The sequence below is a fragment of the Mytilus trossulus genome, unplaced genomic scaffold (genome assembly GCF_036588685.1).
Source record: "Mytilus trossulus isolate FHL-02 unplaced genomic scaffold, PNRI_Mtr1.1.1.hap1 h1tg000373l__unscaffolded, whole genome shotgun sequence".
Taxonomy (NCBI): Eukaryota; Metazoa; Mollusca; class Bivalvia; order Mytilida; family Mytilidae; genus Mytilus; species Mytilus trossulus.
Window position 1 is genome coordinate 708,499 of NW_026963340.1, and position 23,870 is coordinate 732,368.

At 30.1% G+C, this 23,870-nt stretch overlaps 1 protein-coding gene across 4 annotated transcripts in view; it reads left to right on the plus strand.

Annotated features, from left to right (window-relative positions):
• Positions 1–14,715, plus strand: part of LOC134701920 (homeobox protein cut-like 1) — a 79,060-nt gene extending 64,345 nt beyond the window's left edge. Inside the window, exons 12-17 of one of the 4 annotated variants that reach the window (XM_063563029.1) lie at positions 86–225; positions 1,582–2,187; positions 3,516–3,751; positions 5,711–6,800; positions 10,593–11,054; positions 12,508–14,715. In XM_063563029.1, the coding sequence (XP_063419099.1) occupies positions 86–225; positions 1,582–2,187; positions 3,516–3,751; positions 5,711–6,800; positions 10,593–11,054; positions 12,508–13,496 (3,523 nt within the window). In that variant the 3' untranslated portion in view covers positions 13,497–14,715. The remainder of the gene's footprint in view (positions 1–85; positions 226–1,581; positions 2,188–3,515; positions 3,752–5,710; positions 6,801–10,592; positions 11,055–12,507) is intronic. The other 3 variants (XM_063563030.1, XM_063563031.1, XM_063563032.1) reach the window with 3 other exon arrangements.
• The last annotated feature ends 9,155 nt before the right edge of the window (positions 14,716–23,870 follow it).

A 23,870-nucleotide genomic window follows, 5' to 3' on the forward strand; every position in this document is an offset into this window, starting at 1 on the left:
CAAATTTGGATAAGGATTATAGTTTTGTATAGATGATAGCAAGTTCTCATTACAATTACTAATACAATATGTTGTAACATTTCAGTGTTGTAAAGTCCATGGAGTTTGGTGGCAGTGGTGACCAGGATGCTAAGTCAAAGTCATTAGAGACGTTATTATTAGAGAAGAACAGAGCATTGCAGTCGGAGAATACCACATTGAAAGTCTCCAACAGTGAAATATCAGGTAAGATGGCATCGGGTTAGTTAGTGGTAGCATTTCACTTCCTTGTTCAAGTTATTTATAGACTGACCTATAAAGTATCAAGTGGGATTACCTTTCCTTGAACTGAAATTATTGACAAAAAATGTACATCTTTTAATCTGTTTCAAATTATTTGTACAGTATATTTCAGATTTCTTATATCCTGATTATAACTTTTTCTCTTAAATTACATATCATTTTCATGAAGCATGTCTTTATCATTTATCAATTCCTGTCATAAATTAATTTACAACAATGTTTGAATAATAAAATTGATGTAGACTTAAATAAGTTTGAAATGCAATTTTAGCGACAAAAGACTCTTAAATGATTCTTAAATGTGCCCCATTGATACTTATTGATTAAATAAAACTTGGTGAAAAAATGATACAATTGATGAAAATGATTACATGTAACAAATGTTGTTTTAATAGGGATATCATGCTAAGACAACCATTATTTTTCATATTGTTTCTTAACGAGTTCTTCATTTGATCATTTTGTGACTTTGTTTGTTGCTTTGTGTTGAATTACCTCCCCTGTTGTCAATATCATTGAAGAGTTGTCTTTCTTGAAGTCATTAATCTTGAAGGATTGTATTGCAATCTACCATGATTTTCATGTTGAATTAGACTTAAGAATTACCTTTTATTATGTGTCCATTTGCCATCACTGCTTTCCAATAACTAGTGTTTGTTTGATGTTTATACTAACATGTTTCATGGCACTTTAAATTTTTTCAGCAAATTATTGACTTTGTCCTTTCTGATGTAAATCTTAAAATACAATACAATGACTATGGTAGGCCAAGGAACTAAGATTTTTTACTCTCTACTTTCTTTTTATCTTACTAAACTTTAAACATTTGAATTCCTTTAATTACTTGCATCCACTTCATTTGAACTTCTGTCAATAGTTGTCTCATTGGCAATCATACCACATCTCTTTATTTTTATATTTATGAAGAAGTCAAGTAAGAGCCTTGAAAAGAGTTTCACCTGAACATATAGTTTTGAGTTTTTGAGCAGGTGAAAAAACCTGCCAATAATATTTTAGAAAAATAGTTCCCACCCTTTATAAAAAATTGAACAATTATTTATTTATACATTGTTATAAATTATGTCAGGATCCCAGAATTTAAGAAAGGTGTTTATGCTTATGAAAGGGCTTAGGAAAATGTATACCCTTAAGTGTTTAATACGTACATGTTTTGAGAATGTTAATGATATGTGTAGCATGGTTCTGTGACATTCTGTTGGAAATTGCAGCTTTTTTTACACGTCCTTGTTTTAGAGTTAAAGAAAAACTCTTTCATGTGCATATGCACCTTTCTTACAGGAGATTCCTCAACTCCGGCCCTTTCCGAAAACACGGAAGCCTTCGCGACCATGCTTGGAGAAGAAATAGCAGCTACATATCAAGGGGAACAGCGAGAGGAGCAAAAATCTCCAGACATTAGACCTGAGTCACCTGAAAGCCCCCCCTCACCCGTCAGTAGTAAAGACACCACTGAAGCAGAGTCGGAAGAGAAATCGTCACCGAGACCACCAATGGAAACACAGTCAAGTGTATCAACCAACGAAGCTTTACATATGCCTCCATTTCCATCACCCTTTTATCAATTTGCCAATAGCCATTTTATGGCAAACTTTATGGGTATGAATCTTGGTGCCATCAAGGTCGACCCAAATAATTCTCAAGGATTAGATACGGTTCTTGTAGCTAAAACTGTGCGTGAACTTTTAAGTATCCATAATATTGGACAGAGACTTTTTGCTAAGCATGTCCTAGGATTATCTCAAGGAACTGTTAGTGAATTATTATCAAAGCCAAAGTCGTGGGATAAACTGACCGAAAAGGGGAGAGAATCCTACAGAAAAATGTACGCTTGGGCAACAGACGAAAGGAATATTGTGGCTCTAAAAGCCATATCACCTAAAAAAGGTAAGACATCATTTGCATAATCAAGAATGCTTTATATAACTTGTAATGCTTGTACCTTTGGCAATTTTTAATTTCATTGGTTTAAATATTTGTACATCTCTCTCTAGAGAATTTGTTTCAATTTTAAAGCACACAAGATAGAAAAATATAATAGAATGCGAAAAAAAAATCCTTCTGAACCTGTATTTCTGCATGAAATGTTTATGTTTGCTTGATTTAAAATTGGACTAGTATGCCTGTTATATTGAATTAAATGTAATTTTTGGATACAGATTTTTTTAAGAATTCAATGAACATGATTTTAGCAAAGTTTTCAATTTTTTAAACACAAGACTTTTCTTCAATGTGATTGCCCAATTAAAAAAAACCACACATTTTATTTATCATTTTACACTTTTAAAATTCTTAAGTCTTATTCAGTTTGTATATACATGATATAGCCATGAAAATATTTTAGTCAGAATCAGGGCTTTTCCATCAAAAGCTACATTTTTTATTTGGAAATTAAAAACAATATTTAAAAACATAAAAGTCAACTGAATCTTGTGCCTAAATTTTGATGGAAAACTCCAGATGAATTTTACTTATATATAATATATTTAGCATTTTATCAATGTCATTTTCTCATTATTCATATTATATACCCAGAATGCATTGCTTTTTGTATGCTGGCTGCCATATTGGCTTTGGTTTTATACCTTGTCTCCTCATATTCCTGGGTCTGTTTTTGCTTGCCCAATTCTATTTACCGTTTATGAGGCTGTTTGGTTCCTTTCTGTGCCTGAATTTATAAATATTATATTATTTTCTAAATTTGGATTGGTCATGGTCATCATATAAGTCCACAAAAAAATCCATTTTTTAATCTTTCCTGCATAACATTTTGTTGTAATTAATTTTATTAACCATTTTTAATTTGAATAATTTACATTCCCATAATTTATTGGAAAATTTGATTTACTAAATTATGAAAAAGAAAGTTTGAAATTTTCAAATGTGAACTAATTGCATTTTAACAACTGCTGCTTCAAAAATTATTTTTAAAAGAGACCACTCATGTCCATCCATTCTGCATAAAAGCAGAAAGCACCAATTTAACCTTGCTTCTAATATATTTTTGAAATAAAAAGATTCAGTTGAAAAATGTTTTTGATTTTAAAAGAAATATAAAAAATGTTTTTATAATCAGACAACAGATTGTATTTTGAAAATAATTTTTTGGTAATAACTGTTCTGAAAAATATTAAAAAAGTAACACAAATAAACAAACTTTTGATTCAAAGGGAGACAATAGATCCCATATTATTTGGCCCAATTTTACTTTTCAGTAAACAGGGCAGTCAGCATACCAGGGTCGAATAGCACTTATCCTCCAATGAGCATACCAGGGGCGAATAACTCCTATCCTCCCGTACTCTTCACAGGTTCCCAGCCACTGGTATCCAGTGTACAGAGAGAAGATGCTCACACTGAAGAAAGAATTGCTCAAATTCTGAACGAGGCACAACAGGCCATGCAGATAAAGAAAGCCATGGAACAGGTACCAGTTTCGGCATATCAACATGTAAGGATGTTCGCTTGTAGAAGCAGTATTTTGTCACCCCTCGGTTATTTTTCTTTGTACAGTATGTGGATGAAAGTCATTCCTTTTCAATTCTACTCCCTATCATTTTATGCAATTTTGAAAATTTATAAAAAATAACTTTATACTCATTTCCCAACTGATTTTCTCAACATTTTCATCATTAAACTTAAAAATTGTTGCAGTTTTAAAGGAATTTTAAAAGGTTTTTCAAGAATTTAAGTTAATCATGAACTTTATATTTTTATGTCACTAAATTCTTTATATGTAAGCATGTATAATATCAAATTCAAGTAATGAATTAAATCATGAGCTCTTGAAAAATAGAATTTCAAAATTTATTTGATAGTAGCCATAATACACTGCAAATATTCTTAATATTATAAGTGAAAAATCAGGAAATTCTTAGAAGAAATGAGCCCAAAATAACTTTTTGAAAAGTTATTGATTTATATAAAATAAATTATGTACATTAATTTTGTGCAATTTGGAAAAACGATTGACTTTTATCTAACAAACAACTGAAGTGCATTATTTTTGTATTTCCAAACAGACCCTACATGTCTATTCATAATTTGAAATTTTATGTATCATTATACCCCCACTTTGAAAAAGGGGGGTATACTGTTTAACCTCTGTCTGTCTGTCTGTCCGTCCGTCAGTCTGTCCGTCCCATGAATATTCTTTGTCACATTGTTCTCAGGAACTACAATGCAAAGATTTCTGAAATTTGGTTTTAAGGTTAATATAAGTCTGCTATACAGTGTGATGCATTTTCAGATTCATCACTTGACAACTTCCTGTTTACAGAACACTTGCGTATTTATACACTTTTAGAATTATCCACATGAGGCGGGGGTATCATCAGTAAGCAGTAGCTCGTAGTTTAACTTGTTTATTCTGTTTTTTTAAAACTTCATTTTATCCTTTCCTGACTATCTTTGCACATTATTATATTCAGTTCTGCTCATTATTTTATACATTTTCTGGGAAATGTTATTTTTTTTTAAATGTTTATCATAAAAAAAAAAAATTTTTAATGCGTTTTTTTTTTTAGGAACTCACATTTTGTTATCATTTATAGGTTTTGGAGTTTTCTGTTTAAACTTTTAAAAATCTGAAAAGGTGTTGTTATTATAATCTTTAATAGCGAACATCCTTAGTAAATTCATTTCATCTGTACATCTGTAATATTACGTTAAAATCCCCTGTTTTAAATTACTAGGATAACATTTTTTGAATATCAAAGATTTTAATACCAATTCTAAACAATATATATGATACAAATTTTCTTGAAATAGTGCACATCAAATTTTTTTACACAAAAAAACAAAAAAATATAAATTCAAACTGGATCCTGATCACACAAATGTCCCGCTTTACCACCTTACTTGGTATAAAAGTAAGCGTGAGACATTATTCTATACACAATTGCTACCTTAAAAAATTATAAATAATCTTAACTTTGATACGTGGTATGATGAAGTGAGAACATTATAACATTAAGAAAGACCAAGAATGGTGATGTGGATAAACTCATAAAATAACACAGGGTAAACATCCTGATATGACCATTTTTCACTAATATAACTTCTAGATGCTTAAATCCAGAAGCAAAGCTAATGCTTAAACAAAAATAACTTACGAAATATCACAGAAACTTGCACAAATGAAAAAATGTAGATATACTGCAACTTAAACCAATGCCTAAGAATATTTTGGGCCCTGTATAGCTTGTTGTTCGGTGTGAGCCAAGGCTCTGTGTTAAAGACGGTACATTGACCTATAATGCTTTACTTTTATAAATTGTTATTTGGATGGAGAGTTGTCTCATTGGCACTCACACCACATCTTCCTATATCTATTATAAGTTTTTATTAAAATGAGTTATACCAGTTAAAATGGACTATCATGTAAATGAACATTTTTTTCATCTTTCAGCAACAAGTTGCTCATGCAATGGTCAGCAGTATATATAAACAAGAAATGTCAAGGTTAGCCATGATGTCTGGCCACCATCATCCTCTGGCCTCACCGACGGGTACACCTTACAGCCAGTCAGACTCCAATCTCAGCCCTACTGGTCGCAGGGACAGTGAGAGTAGCCTTAGAAATAACATTAATGGTAATGGCAGAGACTCTAGAGAAATGGTTGAGAGAATTTATCGGCAAGAATTAATGAAGTTAGCCCAAGCGGCAGAAAATGCAGGAAATATGGCAGCAAGTTCAATGTATCAGAGAGAACTTCAACAAATGGCGAGAAAAGTTCACATCCAAGAACAAACAGAGCCTGGAGAGATTAGACGATCACGATCTTCTCCTGACAGGAATTCCGATAGGAATTCAATTAAAATGGAGCCCCCAGATAGTACAGTTGAAGATACATTGAATTTATCCATAAATAACAACAATGGCCCAATCGACTTGAGTAAGCATGGCAGCTCAGCCCCTACAACACCAACATCGGGAGGTTCAGACAAATCACCATCAACAGAAACTGCTCATCAATCTGGTAGTGCCTTTTTCATCGTTCAGCCAAAGGTCAATGGCCATCCTAACAATTTTGAAAACAACCAGTTTGCCCCTTATTCTGCCCCTGAGTGTGTATCACCTTTACAAAGAATGCAGAATATCGCCAATTCCTTAATGTCAAGGCCACACATGGGAATGGCAGCTGCGAAACCACTCCGGGCAGTTCTGCCGGCTATTACCCAAGAACAGTTTGACAGTTACGCCACCATAAACACTGATGACCTGGTCAAACAGGTCAAAGAAACATTGAGTCAGTACTCAATTAGCCAAAGATTGTTTGGAGAAAGTGTTCTGGGGCTCTCTCAGGGGAGCGTAAGTGATCTGCTTGCTAGGCCAAAACCTTGGCACATGCTCACACAAAAGGGGAGAGAACCCTTCATTAGAATGCAGATATTCTTAGAGGACACAGAAGCGATTCCAAAACTTGTAGCATCACAGTACCACATTCCACCGGAAAAACTGATGAGAAGTGCCTCAATCCCAAAGCCAAACGAAATAGGTAAGAATCGAATACGAAAGGTGTCATTGTATAATATATCGTTGTCAGTAAGGATTCATTTTAAGAATTCCATATTTTCACTGCTTGTTCTCTTTGAGCTTTCATATTTGACCTTCAAACCAACCTTAAAATTGATTGATAGTTGTTTTTGATTTACATCCAGTGGCAAATGTTTCATGCATATTCATGATAATAAAATCTTAAGATTATGTGCATGCAAATTATAATTTGATTATAGTGTAATAAGCTTTACATTTCAATTTTTGACTTGTTTCCAATCTGTTCATGTAAAAAGAATGAATTATAAAAACAATGAATTTAGATGCTCAAAGGGAACAGGCACTAATTAATTCAAATTTATAACTAAGTTTACACTATTTCAAGAATCCGAAATCAATGATAGAAAACATATGCCTTTTAAAAATTTACATTAAACTCAATTTGTGTGCATGTGAAAGTGAAAAAGAGAAAAAGAAGCATATAAATTTAAGCCTCATTTTGGATTATATTTAAAAAGTATTGTATAATGTATTACAAATAGGTTATATCTGTTATTGTTTATCAAATACTGTGGATTCATTATTTATTTGGAATACCAATTTTCATGGACTTAGGTAATTGTCTTCATGGTTTACCAATATGTAACACCACGATGATAATGAATCCATGGTACAATGTATTTATATTTGTTCTGAAACAAGGCTACTGTGTGTCTTACTTGTAAAGAATAGTATTTTTAATGAAAGTTGAAGTACCGATATAATTTAGATGAAACTGGTGACAAAAAAATTACAGATGTACAAACCATCAAAAGTAGGAAACAAGTAGCACTTTCATGCTGTCAGCTGACATCTTCTTGGGGGTTGCTGACTTGGTTTGCCTAAACAAAAGAACTCACAAAGATATTTAATATAAATTAAAGCAGATTTGAATGCGAATAATTATTATCAACTTATTTTATATTGGTTTTTTCCTGTTTTGAGATAAATAAGACTTTAAAAGTGAAATGGCTTGCTTTATATAGTTTGACACACAGTACCAATAAATTATTCAAATGAAATGCAAATTAATAAGTAAGATTTTGTCATTAGTTGCCTCATGTAGTCAACTTTTGCTGAATCTTATTATTTGCTTCTAATTATTCAATACATTATTTGCACATTTCATATAATTTATTACAACATGTTTGATAAATGCATTTCTATGATGAATGGCTTCTAAAGCTACAAACAGCGTAAAAAAATTAATGCAAATTGAAAAAATTGATGCATGGCGATCAAGTTATATAGTAGCTGATATATATATCTCAAATATATACATATATACCCGGATTTAACCAAAATGGAGGATGGATGCATGGCAGACTCATTAAAATTGCCATTGATTAAAACATCTGGCTGAACCTGACAAATTAACAAAATGGCTGCCCAATATATATATCATATCATACTATATACTAATAACTCATCTTCTATATCTGTATATACATATCTTACAGTCTAATTTTAACTATCTACAAATGTATGCTTCAGGTAGGTATTCTCTATACCTGCCAAACTATAAACAGGAGAGGGGGTCTTTGAAAAGGAGGGTAGGCCATCTTATGCTATTTTTAAAAGAGGGACATGAGTGTTTCTACTTGCAAAGGAGGAAAAGTTGGCTAGACTAGTTTTCATCTGATATTTTACTTGATTTCAGAATCAAACAGAATGGGGAGGGGTGGGAAATCCTTGCCAATCTTCCAACATGAAATATTACTGTAATATATAAATTCAGATGCAAAGTACATGTATGAACATTTTACTAAAATAGCTTACTGCATGCCATTTCTAAAGTTTCAAGGAATTCCAAATTACCTAAGACTAGTTTTCAAAGTTCTTACATCATTTTCGTTTTTAAGAGGGGTAGTGGGTTAGGGTGGGGTGGGGCTGAGGACATTACCAATTAGGGTAATTCTTCATTCCTAAATACGAAAGAAAACAAAAGTGCATCAATGAGATTTGTAATAGTTTCTATTTTCCTCATTTGTCTTACTCTCCATCCTGACCTGTCCCTCATTCTAATGACCTATTTTCATCAGATACTTACTGATGTAAAATAATTTTGAAGCATACATGTGTTACGCCTATATTCTGTATATACTGTATATATCCAGCATCTAACATGATTTGTGGCTTGTCCAGATAGTGCTAGTTCATTTGTCCTTAGTCTTTTTGTTTTTATTCAGCTGTTTATTTTAGTTTGCTCGCCTTGGTTTTTCATATATACTCACTACACATCTTTCCAACAATTATAAGCTATAGAAACTACTTCAATTTGTCAAATGATTGGTATTAAAACATTTGTAAAACATCCATGCATGCTTGCAGAAGGTTAGATGATAGTAAATTTCAATGGTATTTATAAACATCCTCCAGTTAAACTAAGATTTGATAAATTGAACCTCTGTTCATAGTTTTATTAAAGTTGATAGTTTTTAGTCTAAATTAAAACAATAAATAAAAGTCCTTTTCTTGCTATTTTTATAAATAACATAAAAGCATGGGTCTTTTAGATTTTTTTTCAAAATTGTCAGATTTTGTAAAAAATAAACTGGTGTTTCTAAAATATACAGTCGAATTTTAAACTAAAAGTATTAGAAGATAGCAATTGAAATTTCATTTCAAAAAATGTAAAATACAAATTGGGAGCCACAAACCTGCTCACTTGTTAGGTTACAAAATAGGGAAATTTAACATACATTCCATAAAAAAAATCATTTTTTTGAATTTTCTCCCAGTAATATATTAAGTTTTCAGATTATGAACTGACTATGAAAAAATATCTTTTAAATGAATGAATCTGGTTTCTACAATAAATTTGCAATTTTTTTGTATTTCAGAAAATGGAAATTGAAATCAGATAACCTGTTTTCTTTGCTATATTTCAAAATAGAGAAATTTAATAAACAATAAATTTTCTGAATAATCTCCCCTTTAATAACAAAGTTTAAAGATTATGAATTGATGAAAATATTTTTGTATTTCATTAAAATGACAAGTCTTATTCATTAAATTTTCACAATTTCAGTGAAGATATAGACTAATCATTTGCAGCTATCTGCAATTGAAAATAATTGTGCAAAGATTATCCTGTAATTATGGTTTTTGTATAACAACAGACATTTTGACTTGTTCTATTGTTAAAGGTAAATTTTAATACTGACTGTGCCAGGGCTGAATAACCAGTCAAGGTCTTTAAACACTTCCATATATATATAATTTTAATAAAAAATATTTAAAACAAAAATTGATAAGATATTTATCCTTGGTAACTTTAGTTTTAAAATCAATGTTAACAAAAATATTAATACTATTTCTACTGAAATGTTTTTGAAGATATTAACCACTATTTAAAAAAAAGGTATTTCCTTTGAACAATTTTGTAAAATTTGTGTAAAATATATAGCTAATTTGTTTTGTTCAATAGTATATATTAAGGGATTTTATTTAAATATGGATAAAACCTTTTAGTACAGAATTACATATTAAGAAATCAAATGTTTACCAAAACCCAACACTTTCAATTTTAACACCCCCAAATTTTAACTCTAATGTATTAGAAAATGCCTGTGCTGCTTTTAATTTTATAAAATCTAATATAGTATACATATATAATCTTCTAGCTCATATTGGAATGACTTATACTAGTTATAATGGCAAAATACTAAACTTGCATCCAAATTTTAGTTATAATTTTTTGTTTGTTTTTCCGTTTTCACGTTTCCTTAGACATTTTTTTTCTCCTTGGTAGTTTCCCCTAGTGACAAGCCAACCAATCATGTTCCTGCAACCAGTTCCACCATTCACCAAGCTCCCACCGAACACCGCCCTCTCAACCACCAACACAATCTCCATCTTCATCACCAACATCTACATCCCGCCCACCAATTTATGAATCATCATCCGTACAACTGGGCCTCATTTTCATATCCATCCTCCATGTTGGAAGTGGTCGCCATGACATCAGAGATTGACACACTTGAGTTGACATCAAGAATCAAAGATGTGCTGCAGTTTCACAATTTGGGTCAGAAATTGTTTGGAGAGGCTGTTCTTGGTCTTTCACAAGGCTCAGTCAGTGAATTATTGTCAAAGCCAAAACCGTGGCACATGCTTAGTATTAAAGGGAGAGAACCCTTCATAAAAATGCATTTATGGTTGAGTGACCCTCATAATGTAGACAGACTTAAACATTACCAGAATGAGGTCAAAGGTATAATTAGAAATTTGTAATTGTACTTAATGACCATATATAAATTTCTGATTCAAAATTTTAAATTTTCTAAAAAATTCTAAATTTTTCTAAAAATTTCAAAAATTTTCTAAAAAATTCAAAAATTTTCTAAAAAATCATTAATTATAGTAAAACCTGCAAGGAATTCTTTGATAAAATAATGAATTAAAACAACAAGTCAGGTATTTTGAGGTTGATTACTTTAAATTGCATACTGTGGGTTCATTTATTATTTTGTGGATACCAAATTTCCTGAATTGAGGATTCCTAGGTTTTTCCAAAGTCTGAAAACTAGTCTTAAGATGATTTGTACTTCCATGAACTTATTAAAATGGGGTTTATCTTTTCATATGAAATCTTAAAAAAATGGTATTGCACAAATATTAATGAATCTACAGTAAACAAACAAAATTTATGAGACACCAATTATGAGTTCTTAGATTTGAAATTGAATAGTTTTTGGTTTTATTTGATGTATGCAAATCAAACACTTTTGGTCTGTAGTTTTAGATATTTTGTATTGCTATGAGAAATACATTTTGGAAGACATTTAAAAACCATCTATGGCCAGCAAACTCAACATTGGTGTTTAGTTTTATAAATCAAAGACAAATTAAATATATTGATTAAATGGTGAAAAAGAGTTAATTTAGAGAGTTTTCTTTCAACAGAAAAAATAATAAGCAAATTTTCACCAATGAATTCACATTAATATTCAAATAATCTGAGAAATTTATATATGGCCATTTTTACAAAATATAATGGCATTCACATACAAATAGAAATGTGATAGGTTTCTGAGTTATAAAATAAAAGATACATATTACCTAAAACTTAAAGCTTAAGATGCTTTAATTTCAACAATAAGGGAAAATTTCTGCATATATATACGGTAGTTATTTTAAGCTAGTTCTACAATGAAGCCTGTGTAAACCTTATCACTTTAAGACTTCAGATTTTGCTACTTTATATGTGTACAAGAATTTGTACTGTTTTGTTCCAACACCAAAGATTGCTTCGGAAAGGTTGCACTGTATTTTAATTATGGTTAAGAAAAGCACTAGATTCCAACAATTGGAAACACAAGATTTTGCTAGTTTTGCTAGTTTTTATGTTTACAAGAATTTGTAATGTTTTGTTCCAACACCAGAAATTGCTTCGGAAAGGTTGCACTTAATTTAAGTTAGATTGCAAAAATGTTAACAATTTAATATTGTAAATTCAGAAGTTTTTGTGTATAGATATTATTGCAAAAAAATCTACGAATACATGTAATGCATGCAAATAATTTAAGTAAATATTGTTGCTATAATACCAACATTACAAAAATTTCTGAATTTACAGTGTATAATGTGATTTATGATAAGCACTTGCCATAACTAACATGCATTCGGTAAAGGAAGAAATACTAAATTTATTTTTTCATTTGTAGCTCAACGTCGTCGTAGAAGTAGTATAGACGAAAGATCATATGATTCATCTTCCATGCCAAAACGCCCTCGTGTGTTCTTCACTGAAGAACAGAAAGACAAACTACGTCTTGCTTACAACCAGGATCCCTACCCCAACCAGGGTACAATAGAATCCTTAGCTTCAGAGCTCAATGTAGGTGTCAAAACGGTTATAAACTGGTTCCATAATCATCGTATGAGAGCTAAGCAACAGCAGCATATTGGCAGTATGCAGGTTGGATCTAATTATGGAGATGGGAATTCCAGCAATCCAAATATAAAATCAGAACCCAATGATGATATTTCAATGCATAGTGATATTTCTAGCTTATCTGATGACACAAATCATATGTCGTCAAGTTTCCATGGAAACCAGCCAAATAATCAGTGGCTTTTTCCACAGTTTGAGCCAGCTGTCATGCAGAAAATTGCTCAGGAAAGGTCTCGTGAGCAACAAAATGGCTGCTCGGAAGAATCTGGTAGCCAATCCTCCGACAAAGAAGAAACCAAAGAAGCCCACGATGATCTGGATGATGAAGATGCTCCATCCTATCCTGTGTTTAATGATATTGATGAGAATTCAAATGATGCAGATCAGAATCCAAGTCTGATTGAACCTTGTCAGAATATATCCCCTGGTGTCAACAAACGCAAGAGGTCAAATCCAAAATACGTTTCCGAAGGGAGAGAACTGGACAAAACTAAAAATAATATGTATGGTGGCATGTTAAAAAGTTGTGTTTCCAAAGACGAAGGTGTCGAAATGGACGATGATGATGTTGAAAAGGAAAACGAGTTGGGAAACTACAAAGCTCAAAATGGCCAGCATTTAAACAAAATTGTGAAACTTCAAAAGGCGATAGATTCACCTGTTCAAGACTGGGACGAATTTGACAATGTTTCAAGTATTGAAAAATTAAAGAAGAATTTACAACATAGCCCACAGACAGCTGGGACATGGGAATTTTAAGTGCACATGTACTCGGAGAGTTAATGTTTTGCCTTCTACAAATGATATTATTGTGAAATTGTGACACAAATTATAAACACAATCATGGAAAACAGTATTTTATCCTTAAAGGGTAGCTTCTATATTTTTATATGAAAAAGTACATTTTTTATGTGTTTTTCCGTTTTTTTGTCAATCATTGACATTGTGAGTTACAGTTGTTAAATTTGTGAATTTTTATGGCATATATATGTTAAAAACTTGTTGATGTATTTTTATTGTGAATTTTTCTCATTGTTCAATTTTATATATTTGATATTCATCATTTTCAAAAGATCATGTGACATTGGTTGCTTGGCAACAAATTAGAGTAGAAACATCATCTCAACCAAAGATCTCTAGTTGCCATGGAAGAATCATTTGTTTTTCGTTCACCTTGTTATTGGCTTTGTTTATTGATAGAATGAATGAAATATTAGCTTATTTTCCCAATTAGTTGCATTTCAGTTGATATAGATATAGACTATAGAAAGCAAACAAAATGGATGACTGTCCAAAGGACAGTTGTATTTTATTTGGAAATAGCTAGATGTGAAGTTTGAATGACCACCCACAATCCATTGCAACTTTAACCTTGATTACCTGTGACCTTTGTTTACACAATGTTAACACAATGTGTCTCTTGGCTTCTGGAGTCTGTAAGAATAAAGAACAGATCTCTATAGTAAAAAAAATCAAAAAGGCTGACAGGTTTTGGTATACTAAAAACCGTGGATGGTGGCACAGGATATTTTCAGTTGAAGTTGCCGACAGCTTTTCTGGATTAAAAAACAAGTGCTAAATGGACTGACAGTTATTTGTATGGTTCACAGCGAGATGTATATAGAATTATTATGTGTACAAAAGTGCTTGCTTCTCTATATTATCAAGACGCATTACTCCATATTTTTATATACCTTTATATATACTGTTTTCTGTTAAATCAAATATTTCTAATCCAAAAATTTTAATCTAAGTTGTTAATTATGGCATCGCCGATATGATCTGAGCTTGATGCCGAGTACTGATAAATATAGGTTTGGCAACCTCTACTAACCCGCCAACCGGAGGATGTAATAAAGATATGTGAGAGAACTTTTTTAAGACATTATCATAAATATAGTCAAGTTTTACTATCAAAACTCAAAGAAAGAATATTTATATTGTGAATTAATTCAATTATTTAGAAAATAGAAGGACTGAATAAAATAAATGAGGCTCAAAAGGGTAAATTAGATTTAAAATATAGCTTTATCTATTTTAAAAAATAGTGAGATTTATTAGGTTGTATTAAGAAAACTTTGTTATGCATGTTATTATTATTTTTATAATCTATGTTCCTGGTTTAATTTGTTCTCATACAAAATCCCAAATAGCTATGATTACTTATTTATTAAAAAATAATATATTGCCAAAATTTTAAGAATAAGTATTAAGAGATTCAGCTAACATTGAAACACCTGTAAATAGGTATGGTGAGCTTTTAACTCATTTGTTATATATTAAGAATCTTGAATTTGACTAAATAGGCTATTCCTCAGAAAAAATATGAATATTTTTTTTTTATTCGAACTAAAGAAAGGTAGTTAACTGTTTAATAAAACAAAGAGGTGTCTCAACATTTTATTTTAAATATATCTTTAATATTTATAGAGAATTTCTTATAAGCTAGTTTCATAATTAATTTTAGGCATAAGTTTCAAATAGAAGCTTAGAATCTGATAGTAACAGTTTAATAGCAGAATTAGGAAAAGCAAAGATCATTATTTTTATAGAGTTATTTTCCTTTCAAAAGGGGATGTAACTCTTTAACGATAGTTCATTTCATTCTTGACATTCCTAAGGTTAAATTTCATCACGTTTTTCAATTTAAATGTCAAAGACAGAAAGGTATTAATTGTATTTATAACATGTTCACCAAATTATTCAAAATTGTTGGCATTACAAGAAAAAAATTAAAGAATTAAATGTATGGTGTTTTTTTTGTCAATATAAATGAATAAATGTAAATGAAATAAACTTTCAGATTTTTATTGTGGAATTAAATGGTTGTTAAAATAGATTTTGAAATTTTATATTTTGCAGGTTAGTAAAGATAAATAAGATATATAAAAAATGAAGTATTATTCTACAAAAGATATTAGTATATTATATCGTAATGATACCAAATCACGGTTGAAAGAAACATGCTCAAGGCTTTTGTATTTTTATTTTATTTGTGTCTTATATTTTTGGTTGTCAATTTTATTTGGTTGTTGATTACACTGCCAAGAAAACAAGTAAACAGTTGTTAAATTTACATAAATTTACATAAATTTAGTTAACTACAAAAATCACCCTCATCCCTACTACTGTTTGTCCAACTGGAGTTTAATAATTGATTGCTTGACAGAATATCATTTCTTAGATTTAGAGCCATGATATGAATAAGAGATGCATTTGGTCCTCTTGTACTTAAAATCCTCCATAGATATTTTGAAAAGTTAATACGTATGAATAAAGGCAACAGTAGTATACCGTTGTACAAAAGTCATAAATGGATTGAGAGAAAACAAATCTGGGTTCCAAACTAAAACTGAAGGAAGTTTACCACTGGTCTAATAGCATTTATTTTGTGTTAAAATAGATTTTGAGGATAAAAGTATGCATGAAAATGTAAAAGAACATTAAATCCCTAAAACAAGCTTTTGATAGTTGAAATATGTTTTGATTTTATATAAAGGCTTTGATTCAGTCAACTAATTTGAAATATACAGGAATGTCCATCCTACTAGCCAAAGAGAGATTTGGAATTTTATATTATTCGATAAAAATTTCAGTGTGAGGGGAATGTTGACTCATTAGAACAACATAAAGATTTTTCATGCTATTCATGGGGGTAAGGCTTTTTAGGAATAAAATTTTTGTTGCAATTTTAGGACTGTATAGATTTTATTTATGAAAGATGCTGCAAGTATCAATTGATCTTGGGAGGAAGGAATGTGTTTTTACCAAAATTATGTAACTTGTACTTACAAGAAGTTTATATCACTCATTTTAACAGATTTTAAATGCAATTTTTCATTCAAGAAACCCGGGTAACAACTTGATGGCTAAAAATAGATACAAGCAAAATATTTTTAAACTCCATGTGGACAAGTAAACAAATAATAAAACATAAAAATCTTGTAAATATGGCTTCTCTTATATATCATGCTTTTTAGAGTTATAGCTTTAGAAAACAATTATATATTTTAAAGTATTATTATATTATTTTGATTGACACAAATTGATACATAATGTGTTCAGATTGTATATTATATCCAATTGCTCCATTTATTCAAAATTGTGTATTCTACAAATTTTTTGTTGATTTTGCTTCAATCACATGTTTGAATGGTGGAATACCTGTTGTTTCTATTTTTACATTGATTTAGGCTTGAGTAATTTGAGCTTTTTGCAGAGGACCTTTAAAGCACTATAATTTTTTCAAAATAATAAGTATTAGGAAACAGTTAAAACTTCCTGATATTTCTGACTAAATGCATTTGTTTGACTCAAAAACATATAAAATTTAATAATTATATAAGCTGTTTAAACATATCTTCACTTGATAATAGTCAGAACGGATACACATACCTACATTTTCCATTGAGATTTCAATTATCAAAAATATTTAGATTTGTTTTAATTAAGAAATTCAGGTTTGTTCATCAAGCATATATTTCCATTCTTCATTTGATGTCAATTTTCTTATTCCACCAGTTTCCAATATACATAAGACATAAAAATATTTCACCATTTCTGTTTATACAATGATTCGTTAAGGTTTAACTTGGTGCTGTGCACTTCACATAATTAACTTCAACAGATGAAGGTTGTTATAAGCTGATTTTTCAGTTCTCGACAGGATTGTGTTTTTGCTTTAATAAGCTGAGTTATATTTTTTGTTTTAGCTATAGAAGCATTTAAAGTGCCTAAAATTGATGATTTTTGTTAAGTTTTGTTTATTATTATTATTTTTTGTACAGATTTTATGTGCAATATTGAATTATTTTGTGTTCGTAGTTTTAACAATAGAGAATGTTTTTGTTTATTCAGTGCTATATATAGTTGAGAAAACATATTCATTGCACGGAAATCTTTATATGACACAAAATTACATATAAGAATATATTTTACCCCATTTTATGACTTGTATAATTGCATTGTATAACAATAAATTTAACAATACATTAGGTAACATTTCTGTAATGAAAAATACCATATATAAATAAATTGATATTCAGAATTATATCTGCAAAATTTGATTCAAAATCACTGTGCAATCCAGTATATTGTGTTCAATCAGTTCAACTTCTCTATTGCTTTACTTGTTTTCTCTACAATGAATATTTCCTTGTGCAATAAATGGCAATCTTTGTTTTAATGGTAGTAAAATCGAGGTAATAATATTATTCCTTTATTAAATTGAAAATGAATTTTATTTTAAAGTAACAGCTTAATTTTTTTCAGAAAGTTATTAATTTTATATTAAAATTGAATTTCCAAAGAAAAAACTTTTGTTTTAACTCCTTGTTTTGTTTAATTATTCATAAATCCTAAAAATTGGACAAAAGCTTTAAAACAAAATTTGAAATCCAGCGTAGATTGTATAGTTTTTTGGACAATCATCTGAATCGATACTCCAAAAATGATATTGGTTGTCAAAATTGAAAATCAAAACTGTTATTTAGTTACGAAAGACATTGTTTAGATTAGGTTTAGTTTAGAAAATTAATCTCAGATATAGGGCTCAAAATTAGACAAAATGATACATCAGATTTAAAACAATATTTAAAGCTAACATTTTATAAAAACATAGATTAAGTTCAGAATTTTTTTTTTGCTTAATGTGAAAAAAAAATAAACAAGTTTAGTTTGTAATCAGAAAAGTTTCTTTATTTCTATAACCAGACATTTTTGCAACAGTGAAACAGCATAATTATTATTTTCAGCATTTTCCTATTTTCCCACATTGATAAATAATATTCAAGGAATAGTTTGTGTATTTTCCTCAGTCTTGTTTTTAGCAGATTGTTTGTTCGTATTTATCTAAGTGAAAAGCTGTCTTTTTATGGTTGTTACATGTATCATAAAGATATACTTATACTTTGTGACTTTGTTAGCAGTAATCATTGTAACAAAAAGTTCATTTCGGTTGAAGAAAATTGAATTTAAATGCAATTGTATAGGACTGATAATTCATCTTCATGTTTTAGGCTTTTTGCTATACATTTCCAATCGAACATCTACCAGTTATATTTTGGTACCACATCACATTTATGTGGTACATAAGAAAATAATATTTGTGTGGTGCATCAAACATTTATAAATGTGTTGAGCATCAATTTTAAATGCATTTATATAATTGGAAATGTTCAATGATTAATTTCTATCCAACTCAAAGCATTAAGTTGCTGTGAAGGAAATTAAACACTTATTAGATACCTCAAGGTAGATGGCATCTATTGAAATATTTTGATAAAACAAAATGGTTGCTGCACACAAAGACCACATGACTATCACATGTGTTATTTTCTGTGTCAATACACAAAATTGACATAAATACATATATTTGTTGAATATATAATATACATATATCTTTAAAAGTATTTTTGCACATGTATGTGTTCAGTTGCACGAAATCATCATTTAAGCTCATCAAATCATTTTATAACACGAATCATCAACGTCAGTTGTTAATGCTACAATTTTTTGTTATGCAGTTGTATTTTTGTAATATTTTATTTTAACTATTTTACATAATCAAGATATTTACTTTTTACTGCCTGAATATTTGCTGATATGTATTGTGAAGAAAGAAGGGAGAGATAACTTCTTTGAATCCTTATGAATGTTTTTAAAAAGGGAGTTAACTTCTTTGAATCCATATGAATACTTTAAAAAAAAAGGGAGACATGGAAAATCTTAATAGCATCTTGTCAATTGACTGTTAGACTGAAAAATTTGGCAAAGCTCTTCTTTGTTGATTGTATTATAAAAATGTCAACATAGAAAGTTTCTACAGTTGTTTTTATTCACTGAAAACAACCTTCTATAAAGAGTTTGGCATTTTTTACCTTCTTTTTGGTACTGTGTATCAAGGGAAATAACACATTTGTTAAAAGACTTTTTAAGTAGAAAAGTAGCTGAAAGCAATGTCCTGGTCTCCTTAGTTTTCTTATATGGGAACTAAAACAATGTCATAAATATCTTACATTAGAGACATTTGTACGATATTTAAACGATTCATGAAGCATTTGCAGGAGTGTATATTTGTATGTGAGCAAATTGTAAGTAATATGCATATTATTTTAACAGCTTTAAACTTATCTGCTTCATTTCACAGAAATGTTTTATAAAACCACACTTAATAAGAACTTATAAAACGTTCATATGACACAGATTATATCTTCCATAATCACACAAATGTTTATTCTGAATAAAAAATAACATTATCAGAAAAGAATTTACTTCAAACAGATTGTATTACATCTAGTCTTTTTAACTATAACAGTGCATTTATATTTTTGTTCAGGTAATATATAATTGCATTACTGTTGATTAACAATATAGGTGCTTTAACATTGAATAAATCTTTCTATATATACTTGTACTAGTTGTTTGTTTATTTGCTGTTATTTACGACTGAAGCTGTGAGTAAACACACAAATAAAAACCTGTTGATTTGAGTATCACCTTGTTAGACTATTTCATAAGTTACGCACATGTACAGATAGCAGTCTAATAATATGAGGCAGGCATTACCTGTGAATGGGGACGAAGTTTGTATGAATTTTTTTTTTTTCGATTCAAACATGTTCAAATTAAAAGAAACGGAAATACCGTAACGTTTCCGGTTTTGTTGTGACGTTATTTAAGATATGACGTCATGTTCAATGTAAACAAAGAAACGCTTTCATCAGGTAACTTTTATTTCATATCAAACAATTATTAAAAATGAATTGGTATTGCGTTCCTTCCTATTTTATACTAGACCGATAAATATATATTAAATACTCAAAGTTTCATACAAACGAGACCGGTAAAAGGAAGTACATTGTAGGTTTCTGCGCCATAAAAATTCGGGAAATTCTCCCGTATTTTTTTTTTATTGATTTTTCTACTGTTATTGGGGACTTCGTCCCCATATAAGTACATGTACGTATTGCAGTCTAATATAAGTACATGTACATATTGCAGTTTAATATAAGTACATGTACAGATTGCAGTCTAAAATCAAGTTTAAAGGTATCCTTTAGCTTTTTAGGAGGAGTTGTATATATACGGTACATGAATAGACAAGACATAGGGATTCTTATATATTGCCCAAAACTTTGGTGGTTGTATCTGTATACTCTGGAAAGATATACCAAATAGAACTGTGAGTAAATTCACTGAAAGATATCCCTCGATTTGAGTATCTCCTTGATGGACTAAGATTATTCTTGAAGCGAATGCATAGGTTTTAATCGAAAGTCAGTTTCAAAGATATCCCTCTAACTGCTTTGGAGGAGTTGTATATAGAAGGTGCATGGATAGACAAGACACTGAGATTCTAATGAATTCCCCAAAAATTTGGTAGTAGATGTATTAAAATATATGGGTTCAAATTCTATATGATAGAGCAATTTATAACTCTAGTTTACCAAAACAAAGACACTGGGGTCCTCAAACTTTTTAATGTCCAATCATAAGTTATGGCAAATGTACCAGGATTATAATTTAATACGCCAGACACACGTTTCATCTACATAAAAAAAACTCACCGTATCAGATTCAAAGGACAGTTTAATGTTATTTGCATTTTTTGTCACCAATAATAAAGTAACTTCAATTTATTGAGGGAATTTTCATTGTTAAGTGCATTTATAAGATCACAATTATTTGGTGTAAGCATGTGAAAAAATATACACAATAAAAGTCGTCAAAGAAAGAGATATCATAATTAAGTTATAACCATGGTGTAAATATTCAATATACAGATTTTAAACTATAAATTCCAATGTCAATGTCAATGTAGCTGAAGCGATATAATGAAACTTTCAGCCCTGCAAACTATCTTGATGTATGAGGGGTATCTCCATGAAAGGCGTTGGTCTAAATTTTGAAATTCTTTGTTATATATGAACTGAACACCTACAAACAGACATTCAACTGAGTGAAAAGGGTATTTTAGCCCATGCATACTCATTTTAACAATATGGTGGGAGAACTAAAACACTAATGACAACATGAGAGGAGCATTAGAACCCTTTAGTACACTTATAATCCCCCATGGAGATTTTGAAAAGTTATGTACTCTCCCCACTCCAAATGATTGCAGTTTTGTTTTGAAATTTGTTGAAAAAACTCTCATGGTAAGAAATCACTAAAATTTAAAAAAAAACAAGAATAATGTAGGGATATTTGATAAATGCTTGATTTTCACTACTCTTACTTTCTTTTTAAATGCATGCAGTTGTTTTTCTGAATTTCATTAATACATCTTAACTAAATATAAGCCGGAACTATTATACTTATGATATGGTAGCTTTATGTTTATGTTTTAACAGGTTTGTGATCTTGAAGTATGTATACCGTGTTTTATAGAAAGGATATAGTACATGGTAATTTACCATTTGTTATTGGTAATATTCTTGTAAGCAGTATGTACCGAGGGAATATGGTCTGGTATCCAAGTATGAGAACCCTAATATTTTGTTATTATTACTATTATCTTATAAGTCTTTGAAGAAAGGATTGCAATACAAATCTTCCTAAACCTATCTATTTTTACTACTATAAATTACAGTTCGAAGCTATTTCTGAATACCTGATATTCATACATTTCATCTGTTAATACCGTTGGTAAATTGAGGTTCAACTAGTGGCATTTGTAGCTCAAGTCAAGGGTGTGTATCTGATCTAATTGATGGGTTTACACTTTTGTATACAGCACTATATAATATAGCACCTATTTTAACCATAACCAAATAACTATAACACTTTCCACTTCGATGAACTATGTAAAGTCCACTGTGGGTTTGACAAATTGAGGTTTTGTTTTTTATGCGAATTAAATGAATTTTTATGATGATTTTTGGCATGATATTAATGACTTTTCAAACTTGTCAGGCGTAACTTGTCATAATTTTACACGTATGAATTCATTAAAAAACCTAAATTAAATCATTAAGCTAATAAATGTCTTTATAATAAATTGTCAGTATGAAAGAGACAATCTATAAAATCTTAACAGTCATAATACACAATAAAAGGTTCAGAGGTCAAGGTGTCCACCTGTACTTAGGATCGTCTCTTAATTATTATTCTGATGAAGGAATTTTGGAAAAACTTGTATTCGAATTACTAAAACATAATAGTGATAATAAGCCCTTGACAAACAGCTTATAAGATGAGACAAATCATTGTTTTCCTCAGGCACCGATCATAAATCTTTTTGGGGCAATGGGTTTTTCTTCAGACAGAACCTTTGTATCTTTGATATTAATAACAGTAGTTTACCGCTGTTCGAAAGTCATAGTTCGATTGAGACAAAAACAAATCCAGGTTACAAACTAAAACCAATGGAAACAATACGTATGTTACGTAGGTACATTATCAATTTTTTTTTAAATTGATTTAATTTTTACTTATTTACAACAGAAAAACGTCTCTTTTGCAACTTACTATTTTTCAAAACAATTAAGATTAAAACGAATTAGTTGGGGGGAAAGACATGCAATCCTACAAAATATGAAGAATTAAATGCCAAAATGACATAAGAAACTATTTTTAATCTGTAAAAAAATACTTCCTTATCAGTCATTGACCAGAAACCACCACCGTTTGTGACAATAAAAGATATGTTAAAAAATATTTATCTAAAATCCCCATTGGTATGCTTTTAAGTATTTAAAACATTAAAAAATACACCAATTAGGTGTTCTGTTCTTCAATATACCATTAGCCTGATTTAACATTGGTTCCACCGTTCTGAAAATGTATAAATATGTATAAGCAGGCCGTCCGTCCGTTTGTCCCTTCATCTGTCCTGTATCAGATTCAAGTGTTTGCATTTTTCCTATTGAAGCACCGCGCCAAATAAGATGTCAGTGTCTATTGGTTATTTGTTGCATTTCGTTAATTAGTCTTCAATAACAAAACAGAGAAGTTTCATAGCATTCTAAAAAATCTTTTACATTTCCTTATAAAATGCAACATATATAATATAAAGACGGTACATGCTCTCCTTGACACCATTCAAATAATGCATTTACATTAGAAATAACCATTAATTTCATGGTTGTAGCATTACAATGAAATTACAACAGTTCAATGTTTCTTTTTTGT